This window comes from Chamaea fasciata, unplaced genomic scaffold, assembly GCF_029207755.1.
Source record: "Chamaea fasciata isolate MVZ Bird 193981 ecotype frontalis unplaced genomic scaffold, bChaFas1.0.hap1 SCAF_11, whole genome shotgun sequence".
NCBI lineage: Eukaryota > Metazoa > Chordata > Aves > Passeriformes > Sylviidae > Chamaea > Chamaea fasciata.
The window spans coordinates 17,296,762-17,309,523 of record NW_027094096.1 but is presented as its reverse complement, the minus strand read 5'-3'; the positions used below and the strand labels follow the sequence as shown (position 1 = coordinate 17,309,523).

General features: G+C 51.2%; 1 protein-coding gene and 2 non-coding genes across 3 annotated transcripts; all 3 read left to right on the top strand.

The window, feature by feature from the left end:
- Positions 1 to 3,307: 3,307 nt before the first annotated feature.
- On the top strand, positions 3,308 to 10,811 carry NCL (nucleolin). Its single transcript, XM_066193430.1, has 15 exons — positions 3,308 to 3,533; positions 4,159 to 4,266; positions 4,846 to 5,131; positions 5,462 to 5,617; positions 6,000 to 6,167; positions 6,378 to 6,461; positions 6,720 to 6,855; positions 7,099 to 7,235; positions 7,563 to 7,689; positions 7,907 to 8,040; positions 8,390 to 8,513; positions 8,618 to 8,769; positions 9,281 to 9,407; positions 9,851 to 10,074; positions 10,332 to 10,811. The coding sequence occupies exons 1-15, from the start codon at positions 3,516 to 3,518 to the stop codon at positions 10,409 to 10,411; spliced, it is 2,061 nt and encodes a 686-aa protein (XP_066049527.1). The 5' UTR covers positions 3,308 to 3,515; the 3' UTR covers positions 10,412 to 10,811.
- Positions 6,572 to 6,641, top strand: LOC136295580 (small nucleolar RNA SNORD82). Its single transcript, XR_010722704.1, has one exon. It is a non-coding gene; the product is annotated as a small nucleolar RNA SNORD82 (small nucleolar RNA).
- LOC136295582 (small nucleolar RNA SNORD20) lies at positions 8,901 to 8,977 on the top strand. The gene has a single exon (XR_010722706.1). It is a non-coding gene; the product is annotated as a small nucleolar RNA SNORD20 (small nucleolar RNA).
- Positions 10,812 to 12,762: the final 1,951 nt, after the last annotated feature.

Below are 12,762 nucleotides of genomic sequence, written 5' to 3'. Positions count from 1 at the left end.
CCACTGCTCAGACCACATACCAGGTGATGTCAGGCTAGGGCACTCAGGGACACGTTTGATTGCTTTTCTAGCACGTTTCCCTCTTCTTTGAGCACCCACGGGGTGTCTGCTGGAGATCCCTGACAAATTTTTTGGCAGCAGACAAATTTTTGGCAGCCTGCACCAGCCACAGGTAAAATTTCTCCTCTTCCGACTCCATTTGGCTGCTGCTTATATCCGGGCGAGTATCAAACGCGTCCCGGGATCTCCTGGGAACTACGCAGCAGGCAGGGCAGGATGTCCCGCTCAGCTGCACCCGGGGAAGCGCTTTCGGGGGAGCCGGGTGTCCCCGCGGGCTCTCGCTGGGGACAGGCAGCCTTTTGTCACCATCTAGTGGAAACACGCAGCCGCGACCGGCCACAGGCTGAACAGGCCGTTTGGGGACACTCACTCACCTCATCTGTGATTCCTGCAGGGTTCCCCCTCGAGCTGGCCACCCAATTTTCCTGGCTTTTGGGCAGCCGCGTTTGCCTCGCAGCCCAGGTCCCCCTCAGCTCTGGGCAGCAGCAGCTGGGTAAGGTGTTCCCAGCGCTGCAAGGCTTGGAAAAAGCACAGGGGTGAGTGTCTGCTATGCCAGGAACTGAGAATCCATGGCAAATCCCTCCTGGGGTCTCCACTGAACCAGCTGAATTCCCTTTATCTGTGAAATTAGATCAACACTCCCAAGTCACAGACTGCTACAACAAGAGACAGCCAGAAAAGGACCTAAAGTATATTTACTGCACAAATAGAGCTGTTAAACCTGCTCTTCTGGCCAAATTACCCTTCTCACTGATGCCTCTCAGTGAGACTTCCCTCGGCCTTGAAATTCCTGGAGCTGCCTGCAGAGGAGCTGGGCTGTGCTATGCCACTGGGACAGACCTGCAATGTGATGTGTCCCAGAAAAAGACTGGCCTTGCTCCACTCTGGCAAGTGTCTGTTCTCCTGCCCACTGCTGGGGCTGAGTGGAAATCCTGGCCACACGTGGGATACCGGGAATAGCCCAGCTTAAACACTGGCATCTGCAATATCCTGGCTACTTTCCTCCCTGCAGCATCCTGGGCCCTTTCTGGCCATAACAGCAGCTGCCAGGGTTGGGCCATATCCAGACCTGCTCAATGGTGCGTGGATAACACAGTATATGGATTGACATGGAACATGGATTAACACAGTGCATAGATTGATACAGGGCATGGATTGACACGGAGCATGGATTTACACAGCCCTGTGGGCAGCACTGGCTCTCACTACTCTGCTCAGGGTGCTGTGCTCCTTCCTCCAAACGCTGGGTTCTGCTGCAGCCTCAGAGGTGCCGGAGGCAAGGACAACCTTCCAACACACTGCTGGGGAAAGAGACAGAACACAGGCCATACTGAGATGTCTTCTGCCAGGGTTGGGAACCAAGACTGGCCAGCTGCCAGCCCAGCCCTTTGCAGATCCCACCGCTGGCACTGTTACTGGACACATGCAGTGTCCCAGCTGCCAAAACTGCCCCTGGCTAAAGCAACAGTTGCATCTTTCTCATGGCAAACCAGCCTCCCACAGCACTGAGAGGAACCAAGGCCAGCCCCAGCACAGGCAGCAGAGCTGTTCAGGCAATCATGGTACACAATTTTATTGCACCACATGCATGGCGAAGAGAGTGCAATCAGCTCTTGCTTCAGACAGTTAAAAATCACTTTCAGGTCTCTCTGTCCTCCATTCCATCATTCTGCATCCCCTTGGGCCACGCTTGGTGTGTGTCACTGTTTCCCCCATGCAGTGTCCCCACTTGGGGACAGCTCCTGCAGCACACAGTGGGACAAGAGCCAGATATTGGTTTTTCACAGTGAGAGTCCAGCTGCCCTACGCAAGGGGTTTTCCCAAGTGGGATCCCCATCTGCCTGCATGTATGTGACTAGGGCTGGGACATGGGCAGTCCCAGCTGTTCCAGTTCCTTCCCTCCCCATTCTGGCTGATGGTGGCAGGCACTCCACAGGCTTGGCTTACTCCTGGAAAGGCTGATAGATCCCATCACCTCCCAGTGAGCACGTTCCCTTAACTATGACTCAGCTTGCCTGGAAACTGCCTCTCCTCACCCAGCAGAGGAGAAAGAGGCACTAGGACAGCCTAGCAGTCAGGGATATTGCCTCACTCACAGGGTGTCCCTTGTTTCAGGTGGCACTGAACAATCCTGTGGTGTCCCCTCAAGGGCATCAGGGCCGTGTAGGACAGCAGTCATTGAGAGTCTGCATTTTTATTCTAGGGCTCACTAGGATCTCGTGTTCCCCAAGTCAGGTGCTTGTCTCAAGTAGGCCTTCAAAGGGCAAACTGCTAGAATCACCCATGCCTGAGTCAGGAGCCCCCAGGAACTGGCTGAATGCCCAGTTTGAAGTGGTAGGGGACATAAAGATGCGGGTAAACCCCAGCACTGGAGGGCACTCTGTGTCAGGCAGGAGTAAGGCAGCACTCAGCCCTTCCAGCAGAGTGACAAGTGAAACAGGGGTGCTGCTTCTACCCTGGGGTAATTTCTACCCCTACTTTATAGCCACCGAAGAAAAACTCCACAGGAAGAAAGGTGGTGTCTTCCTGTTGTGACTGAGTTCAAAAGCATTCGGCAGGCAAGCACAGGCTTATTTTTTTCTTCCACTTTGGGCCTTTTCTCCCAGCCTGATGCACTGGAGGGCGCCAACTGCAGAGTGCTCTTGTGCCAGCTGCAACCTCAGCAGCAGCACACTGACCAGCTCCTACGGCTCCTAAGATGCTTCTTCAAGCTGTCCACGGGTGCTTAGTGCCTCCCGAGGGTAGGGGAGGGGATGCTGGGTGACGGGGAAATGGGGGGCAAAGACAGCGCTGGGGCGAACCCAGTCCCAAAGCCGAAGGCAAAAGCGTGCTCGGGCAGAATTCCACGCCGGGCGCCGAGCTGCCGCAGGACCCAGCCCAGACAGCCGGGATTGCCGGGCAATGGCAGAGCCTTTCCGGCACCGGCGAGGCCCCGGGACCCCCGCCCGGCCCCACCACGTGGCCGCCGCCCGCCACGTGCCTCCCTTGGCCCGGCCCCGCCGCCCAATCAGCGCGCAGGCGCCGAGCTGCCTCCGTCCCATTGGCTAACGCCGAGTCCTCCCGGGCGGGCGGTGCGTCCCCCCGCGCTCGCCCCCCGCCGCACGGCCCCGGGGCTGTAACGCGCCCTCCGGTTGGCTGATGGCAGAGCGCCGGCGATTGGCTCAGCGGCTCGAGGGGCGGGGGCTGCGATTGGTCGGTCGGCGCGGCGAGCGCGGCGATTGGCCGGGGCGGGGGCGGTGGGGGCGGGGCCTGACGCGGGGCTAGGAAAGGGGGCGGAAGGGGCGCGCGCTCGTTCTTTCGTGTCAGTGCCCGGCCCGGCCACCCGCGCGTCCCCGCCGCTCCCGCCGCCCGCCCGCGGCCCGATTCCCCCCGCGCCGCCGCCCCGCCGGACGCGCCCGCCCCACTCCCGACACAGCCCGGCCGCCGCCCCTGCGCCGTCAGGCACCGCCGCCATCATGGTGAAGATCACTAAGGTAAGGGCGTCGGGGCGCAGCCGCCGAGCGGGCAGCGGGCCGATCCCGCCATGACGGGGCGGGTGGGTGCGGATGGCGGAGTATCGGGGAGGGAGCCGGGCCGCCTTCTCTCCGCCGTGAGCTCAGGCCGCGCGGTGGCTCCAGGCCTCCTTTCCCTCGCCGTGAAGATGGCGGCGAGGGGAGGGGCCGCGGGCCCGGAGGCAGCGGTTTCAAGCCCCCCCCGTTCCGCTCCTCTCCGTGTGGCGGCCGCCGGCGGGGGCGCGGGGCGGGAGGGGACAGGGCGGCGGGGTGCCGGGTGCGGGGTCTGTGTGTGTGAGGGGCGCGGGTGGGCCCCGCGTGCGAGCGCGCGCGGGATGGGGGGCGGGGCTACGTCACAGTGCGGCCACGTGGGGCGCGGGGACAGCGAGCACGTGGGGGCGCGCGGCGCTCCCGGGAAGGCCCCGCGGCCCCGGGAAGGCCCCACACACCGGCGGGAGCGACCCCGCAACCCCCGGGCGGCCCCTTGAGCGCCGCGAGGGCCGGAGGGCGGCCACGTGTTGGGGGACAATTGCCTGCCGGAGCGAGCGCTCGCAGGCGACCCGGGTGAGCATGGAAGCTAAACGTGGCTGGTCACACTCTCTTTCAGACCCCGAAGAATCAGGTTAAACAGAAAAAAATGGCTCCTCCCCCGAAAAAGTTCGAGGAAAGTGAGGAAGAGGAGTCCTCTGACCTAGAGGAAAGCAGCGGAGAAGAGGTGATTAATCTAGAGATGGAGTCAAAAGGATGCACGTGTTACAGAAGTGTCATGAGGGTTGTGGGTTACACTGTAACAGGACATTAATAAACTGTCGATGTACCTCACTAAACTGTGGCTAAAGAGTAAACTGGATTTTATAAAGCCGAAACAACGTGGGGAAAAATAGCTCAACTGCTAAGTTTGTACTTCCATGCTTCTGGAAGTACTGCTGGAGTCTTAAAGCTGATAAGCAAGTGGGTACTAAATTACCCTAATAATGAGCAATATGAGATTTGTCACATGCAGATAATGTGCAAGTGTAGGAATTCCAAGATGCTGAATGCTATTAGACATCACTGGACTTGGGTCAGGACCAGAGAATTTAGAGGTGCTTTGATGTTGTATAAGTAGGCTTTTGAAAGCATAAAAAATCTTTGTTGGAGTTTTATTGATTCATCAGCGTGGGTATTTGAGGTAACTTAACAGAAACTGTCAGAAGGATATGCTTTAGATTTCAGTTGCCATATGTTTGTCCGATAGTGAAGTAATGGTAGCTTAAACAGGCCAGGATGAGTCTTACACTAATGTGTCTTTCAGATGATCCCCCAGAAGAAACCACAAAAAGTTGCTGTTACACCAGCCAAGAAGGCTGCAACTCCTGCAAAAAAAGTTGCTACTCCTGCAAAAAAGGCAATTACACCTGCAAAGAAGGTTGTAGCTACTCCACAGCCCAAAAAGGCTGTTGCTCCAACTCCTAAAAAGGCTGCTGTCCCAATCAAAGGAGCAAAAAATGGAAAGAATGCCAAGAAGGAGGAGAGTGAAGAAGACGATGATGAAGATGATGAAGACGATGATGATGAGGAGGATGAGGAAGAAGATTCTGGTAAGTTACTTTTGAAATATGCATAAAGCTGGTTCAATCAAGTCATTAAATATGAGTACCTATGGAATTAAAGTATTTGTTTGATTTTAATATGGGGGGAAATGTTTCATTGATTAAAGAGGGGTTTTGAATGAGTGGTGGGCAGTGGGTGAGGTTTGGACGAGAGCTTGGGCTGTAGCTGCCTTACACACAGCCTGTAAAGCGTCTCCTAGTTTCTTGATCGCTCTTTCCTGAACACTTGGACAAAATTTTGGGAAGCTCTAAGTACTTTTTACCTATACCACTCATTCATTGAACCTTAGTTAATAAAGACTTGTACTGTTGGTGCAGATGAGGAAGAGGAACCACCAATGCCTGTGAAGCCTGCAGCCAAAAAACCTGCTGCAGTACCAGCCAAAAAGCCTGCACCTGTGCCAGCAAAGCAGGAGTCTGAGGAGGAGGATGAGGATGAAGAGGATGATGATGAGGATGAGGAAGAAGACGATGGTATAAGATGTTTATTATTAAACACTTGCAGGGAGCTGGGGGAGGGATGTAACTAAATGGATTGTGGGAGTGAGGCAGTGTGTGCTCAGCTGGTTTTAGCTGATTGCTGTTGTCCATATTGCTGAATGGGTGTTAATTTCGCTATTGTTAGTAAAACTTACTGTTGGCGAACAGGTATTGGTTTGTTTTTTTCTTTTAATGCAGTAAAACTCGAGGGAGAGAGGCAATTTTTGTGAACATTAACTGCATTAAACTTTTTTCCTGAGAACGTAGAAACTTAAGGAGGCATGAGAAACCTTTTGCCTAAGAGCATTTTGGTTTTTTTAGTTTCAAAACAGGCTTAACATGGAACTGTCTGAATACTTTGCTCGTCTTGTTTCAGAGTCTGAAGACGAAGCCATGGACACAGCCCCTGTTCCAGTGAAGAAAACCACTCCAGCCAAGGCTGCACCAGTGAAAGCCAAGGCAGCAGAATCTGAAGATGAGGAAGATGATGAGGAGGATGACGATGAAGAGGAGGAGGATGAAGAGGAAGAAAGTGAGGATGAAAGTGAGTTTCCATGTTTTTGAGACCGTAACTCTAAAAACAGGAAAGATACTTGAGCAAAAATGTGCTATAATGGTCCTTTGTGCTGAGGAGCAGCTGCTGAGTGACAAGAGAAGGTCTTGTGTACGACTGGTGTAAAGATTATTGCTCCTGTGTTGATTCAATGTCGGAAAAGTTCTGTATTTTTCAGCATTGTTTTGTTTTCTGTCGCAGAACCTGTCAAGGAAGCACCTGGAAAGAGGAAGAAAGAAATGGCCAATAAAAGTGCACCAGAGCCCAAGAAAAAGAAAACAGATGGTAAGTGGTGTGGTATCCTCAAATTATGCTTGTTTGTTGGACTGTGATTGGACTCTGTTGCATGAGGAATGTAACTCTGAAGGTCCAGGATGTCAAGGGTGGGGTTTCCCAGCACAAATGATGATTATAAGGGACTTAATACTGAAATATGATGTCACTTTTGAGCAAAAACTGATGTGCTAAAGCTGTCTGGAGTCTGACTCCCAGTTTTAAAAGCTGCTTTAAAAATGTCCCACTTTATTATCTTTTCTTTTAAAGGGCCCAACTCAGCTTTCTCTGTATTTGTTGGAAATTTGGTCAGCACCAAGGAATTTGAAGAACTGAAGACTGGCCTCAGAGAATTCTTTGGGAAGAAGAATATTGAAGTTTTAGATGTCAGAATTGGTGCTTCCAGGTGAGGTCATCAGTAAAATTTTGCTCCTTGTTTCTTATATATGGCACTAATTTTTTCAGAGGGGAGTGCAAGTGTGCTGGTGCTGGTTCCCCATAAGGTGCTGGGGTGGTTGCTTGGTAGTGATGAGGATTTAACATTGCCTGGAACTTGACCAGCAGGGGCCTCTCTGGTGTTGGATTTCTGTTTATGGTCTCTGCTGCCAGAGATGGATCAGCTGAAATCTCAAGGATGCTGTTCTTTCAGGCGTTTTGGCTATGTGGACTTCTCATCTGCTGAGGATCTGGATAAAGCTCTCCAAATGAATGGAAAGAAGTTAATGGGTTTGGAAATAAAACTAGAAAAAGCAAAGAGCAAAGAAACTATGAAAGAAAACAAGAAAGGTACGGCCCAATAAAGAGTTTTGAAAATGCTTACATACAGATATATAAGTTCAGACTGGAATATCTGCAAATGTGATCCCAAGAAATAGTGCATATTGGGAGCACAGAGGAAGAAATGTGTTTCTTTTTAATGCTTTAGAACCTGGTTTTTGAACTTGATGCCCTTAAGAGAAGTACAGTAGTTTCATTAACTTCTGTTACAGTTGCTTTTGCAACTTCTGATAGAATGAATGTTTGCTGGATGAACTTGATAAGTCTCACTGAACTGGCATTGTGGATGAGGAGGGATTTTTAGCTGGTGACCTGAAAGTAACTTTGTCTTTGCAGAGAGAGATGCCAGAACGCTGTTTTTGAAGAACCTGCCCTACCGCATAACCGAGGATGAAATCAAGGAGGTGTTTGAAAATGCGCTGGAAGTCCGGATAGTGATGAACAAGGATGGGACCAGCAAAGGGTGTGTAGCTGAGAGGACTGTGGTGTGTTTGCTGTTGCTTTAGCTGTTGGCATATTCTGATGAGCTTACATGTCCTTTGGCTGCCTTAAGGAGCCTGCTGCTGCATTAGTTGTCCTACTTTTTGCAGCTTTTTTCTTTTACGCCTTTCTCCCCCTCGTTCTCAAACTTTGTCATTCCTGGAAGGAGGTGTTTTCTTACGTTCTCTTTTGTGCTGTAGGATGGCCTACGTTGAATTTAAAACAGAAGCTGAGGCAAACAAAGCTATGGAGGAGAAGCAGGGCACAGAAATTGAGGGTCGTGCAGTGGTCATTGACTTCACTGGCGAAAAGAGCCAGCAAGAACATCAGAAAGGTACTTTCCATGCTGATACCATGGATACAGATGACATTCAGGATTCATTTCCACTTGTTTCAGAAGTTCCTGGGGGTATGGCAACTTAAAATACTGCAAGAAAATTAAGATACCAGACCTTTTGCCTGACTCGTGCTCTGCATCCTATGCATTTTATGTCTCTACTGCATGTTTCAGACAAGGCAGGGCAACTGGTCTCAGTAAATAAAACAAGTTTGGATTTGGCTTTGTGCCTCACCTTGAGGTTAGGAAAGGGCAACAAGTATTACACTTTGGCATAGTGGTAACTAGATGAAGAGAGCTCTCCTTCTTCAAACTTGCACTAAACAGCACTGACTTTTCCCTGTAGGAGAGTCGAAGACCCTAATTGTCAACAACCTGTCATATGCTGCTACAGAAGAGACTCTCCAAGAAGTGTTTAAGAAAGCTTCTTCCATCAAGGTGCCACAGAACAACCAGGGCAGGCCTAAGGGGTATGTTGTGCCTTTCTTTTGACCCCCTGGCTGGCATTGCAAATGACTTGCCTCCAGGAATCCCTTGTTGATCCCAGGCTGACTGGAATCTTCTCTCCACACAGGTATGCATTTGTAGATTTTGCCACAGCTGAGGATGCCAGAGAGGCATTGAATTCCTGTAACAACACAGAGATCGAAGGCAGAACAATCAGACTGGAATTCAGTTCACCATCGTGGCAGAAAGGGAACGCAAACGCACGAGGAGGATTCAGTCGTAAGTGTTTCATGTTTGATCTCCAGCTGTGGCAGGAGGGCACCATCCAGGCAAATCTTGGGCTGAATTTAAAAAAAAAAAAAAAAAAAAAAAACCCAAAAAACCATGCCAAACATTTTAAGCAAGTGTGCTGGATATGATGACTGATTATCTGAAATGCTGATGAAACTGTTGTCAAATTCCTCTAGATAGTCAAGTGCTGATCCGGCAGTGTCTGTACAGTTATTATCAGTGTTAAAAAGGTGCAGGCATCTATTTTAAAAAAGGGAGCAGGGCAAACTTAATTTGGCAGTATCAGGTTGTCTGATGGAAATCCTTTGATGTCAGGCTCTAACTGCAGTCCTGAAAAGGTTTTCATGGATTTCAGGTGCCTCAGTTGTTCCTTAAAAACAACCCGTTTATCCCTGAGAGCTGTTCTGAGAGCCCATAAGGCAAGCTGGATGTGATGTTACGAGGCTGAAGGTTGCCTTGCTCAGTCTGAATGAGTTCTGAATGTGTTCCCTTTTCACAGAGCAAAGCAAAACATTGTTTGTCAGAGGCCTTTCGGAGGACACCACAGAGGAGACGTTAAGAGAATCATTTGAAGGCTCAATAAGTGCAAGAATAGTCACAGACAGAGACACTGGATCATCTAAAGGGTGGGTTAAACATCACCTGAGCTAGGTTCAGGTGCTGCCGAGCACCTCACTTTAGCTGATATCTGCAATGCAGGGTGTTTCTTATGCTCATGTGGGTGGTTCTATGAAACTGCTAAATAGGGTAGGAGCAGAGAACACACAGCTTTGGGTCCACTGGTGGAGGGCAGCATGTGTTTACTTCTCACCTCTTCTCAATGAGCTCCTTCCTGCCGATAAATCTCCGTGGCAGCTGATGGATTCGCACGAGAAGAAAATTAACTGTTCAGTACTGGCAAACTCACAGTGGAGTTCCATCGATTGTGATTGGCCACTGCTGTCCTACAAGTGACACATCCTGTGGGATGCAGAAGTGTTTGATTCCGAAAGCATTTCTGTCGGGAACCTGTAGGTGGTGCTGCAGCTCGTGGAATGTGGCTCACTCGCTCTTGTAACCTGTTTCCTAGATTTGGGTTTGTGGACTTCAGCTCTGCAGAAGATGCCAAAGCAGCTAAAGAAGCCATGGAAGATGGAGAGATAGATGGAAACAAAGTGATCCTCGATTTTGCCAAGCCAAAGGGTGACTTTCAGCGTGGCGGTGGATTTGGTGGTCGTGGTGGCCGAGGAGGTGGCCGAGGAGGAAGAGGAGGCGGCTTTGGTGGCAGAGGTGGTGGCAGAGGTGGATTTGGAGGTAAGAGGAAGCAAACACTGCTGTTGAAAGGGGGGGTGTGCTCAGAGATGAGCCCAAAGCCATTCTTGAGGTTATGGTGTGGAGCTACCACAGAGCATTGGATGTAAATTTATTTTCTGTCCTGTGCCAGGATGGGTTTGGAAGGGCAGTGGTATAGATATACCACTGCAATATATTTGTGTGCATATATATATATGGATATATATAATAAATACTGTAGTGGTAACTCTGGTTTTTTACAATAATTTTCTTTCTAGGTAGAGGAGGTGGCTTCCGAGGAGGCAGAGGAGGAGGTGGAGATCACAAGCCGCAAGGGAAGAAGATCAAATTTGAATAAACTTTCCCTTTCCTTTCCCTTCTCCTGCTCTCCAAGACTATCTGAAAGGACTCCGGGGGTTTTTATTCTCCTTTGATCTTGGCGGAGCCTTCGGAGGACATTCCAAGAAGCGAAGCAGTACTGTGAGCCACTTGGAAGATAAAATTTTCATTTCAAGGAAGAGAGAGCAAGCCATTTTGACTGCTTGCCTGTTCAAATGAACTTTTTAAAACAAAGAGTGGTAGATGTGGGAATTTACCCCTTGTCTGTGAGTTGTCTTGAATTTATAATGTTTTACCCATGTACAAAAAATTTTTTTTTTCCTATAAACTTCTGTAGCATTTTTGCTGTAAAAATGCAGAATGTTTTATCATTTGTGCTTCAGCACCCTGTCCTGGACAGATTAAAGGACCTAAACTGGTTGGTGTTACTTCTCTGCCACTAAATGAAACCAGGGTGTGAGGAGCAGGCTGTATGTAGCTTTCCCTCTTTGGGTTAGAGGTCACTGGTGTCACAGCAGGAGCTTCTGTCCTGCTTTACTCTAGCCTGTGTCACAGCAGGAGCTTCTGTCCTGCTTTACTCTAGCCTGTGTGAGCTCCCAGCAATGTATGTGTGCTGTGTTAGGCAGTAGGGGAGAAGAATATGATGGTCGAGGTAAGCTCTGTAACCACAACCGTATTTTATTATTTTTGTTCAACTGAAGATGCTGTGATGGTGCTTGCTAGCCTATTGCTTTTCTACTTTCTTTTTAAACAAAGTAAATCAGATCTTGTACTAAGGCCCTGCATTTCAGTTGCTCTCTCCTACAGGCATTTTGTCTTGTGCTTCATTCCAAGTGGTCTCCTCTTGCCTCTTAAGTACAAAGCAAATACATAAACTGGAGTTTGGGATAAGTGGCTGGTTTTTTTAATCAAACTCAGGCCTGCTGCCTTTCCTCCCACTGGGTCAGGCCCCATCCTGGGGGTGAAGGGCCTCAGTGGCCACTGTGGCCAGTTTTTCTAGCCAGGCTTGGGCTGCTGCCCTGCAGTGGCAGCTGTTGGAGTACGTGGTTTTGCCAGACCGGTGGGTGCAGAAAACACGGGTACAGAGAGCGGGCTGTGTAGCTGAGCCTTCTGGCACAGGGTCCTGAAGGACTAGTACCCCTGCCCTGCTGAACGGTCCTGCCCTGGCGTTTGGAATTAGGCCCGTGCCGGTGACCTCCAGCTCTGGCTGTGGTCACAGACTGTCCCAGCTTCCTAGGACCCTGCCTGCCCTGCTGAGCCTTCGCAGCTGCTCATGCTGCTGTGGCCACTTCTCCCTGGCTTCCCGCTATCAAGCCGTTTGCCAAAGGTCATTCCCTGTGGCTAGAACTAAACCAGTGGTGTCTGAGGCGGCTTCATCGGGAGGGGTGCGGGCTTCGTGTGCCCTGTGTGGTCGCCATCGGCCATTTTGGAGCCGCACGCGGCGCCCGGCGGCAAATGGTCGGAGGGGGGGCGCGGCCGCCAGGGGGCAGCACTCGCACGCGCGCCGTTCCCGCCACGCCCGGCGGGGCTGTTCCTGAGGGCACGGCCCGCGGAGCGCTCGGCCTGAGCCCTCCGCTGCGGCACACGGCCCCTGTCCCACTCCCGGACACGTGGCACACGGTGGCATGTGACAGTGTGGGGTCGCACCGGAGAGGGAATGGCCAGGAGTATCCATGAGTGCATCCGCTCAGCATTTGCGTTTTGTCCATGTATATGAAACTTCTTGGGCCCTGGAGAAGCCGGCCCCGGTGACAGACGGCCCAGTATGTCCTTCGCTGGTCTCTCTGCTCCCCAGCACTGGGAGTGACCCAGCTGGGTGCCAGCCCTGGAAACTGAGCCCCCTGGTGCCCAAACGCCAAGGTGAGACCCAGCGGTTCACCTGAGGCTTTCCTTCTCTTCACCCCAGCCAGGTTCAAACCTCATGACCAGAGGTTGTGTTAACCCATGGTGGTGCTTTGGCTGTGGAAGTGAGCAAGGTCCTGCTGTGGGGAGGGTAACAGGGACCGGAGGTGCCCATCTCCTTCTGCACAAGGAGAGAGCGCTCAACAAAACCAGTGCGTTTCCAACCCTGCTGAGATGGCTTTTGCCACAGAGGTTGACATGAGAAGCTCTTTCCTGCAGGGCACCACGAGGATGTGGAGCTTAGTTTGAAATTGAGGTGGGGGAGTGCCTGAAAGAGAGAAAATACCCACCAGCCTTGTTACCATTGCAGGCTCCACAAGGAAGTTGTGCCAAACTGGAACAGGGCAGCTACAGTGTCCAGATGCCCACTCCAAGGAGTAGTTTTGTCACTGTAGCCCCATGCCAGGTTTCATTCCCAGCAGAAACTCACTAGCAATTAAACGAGGTGAAGGCTTGTAGGATTTTTTT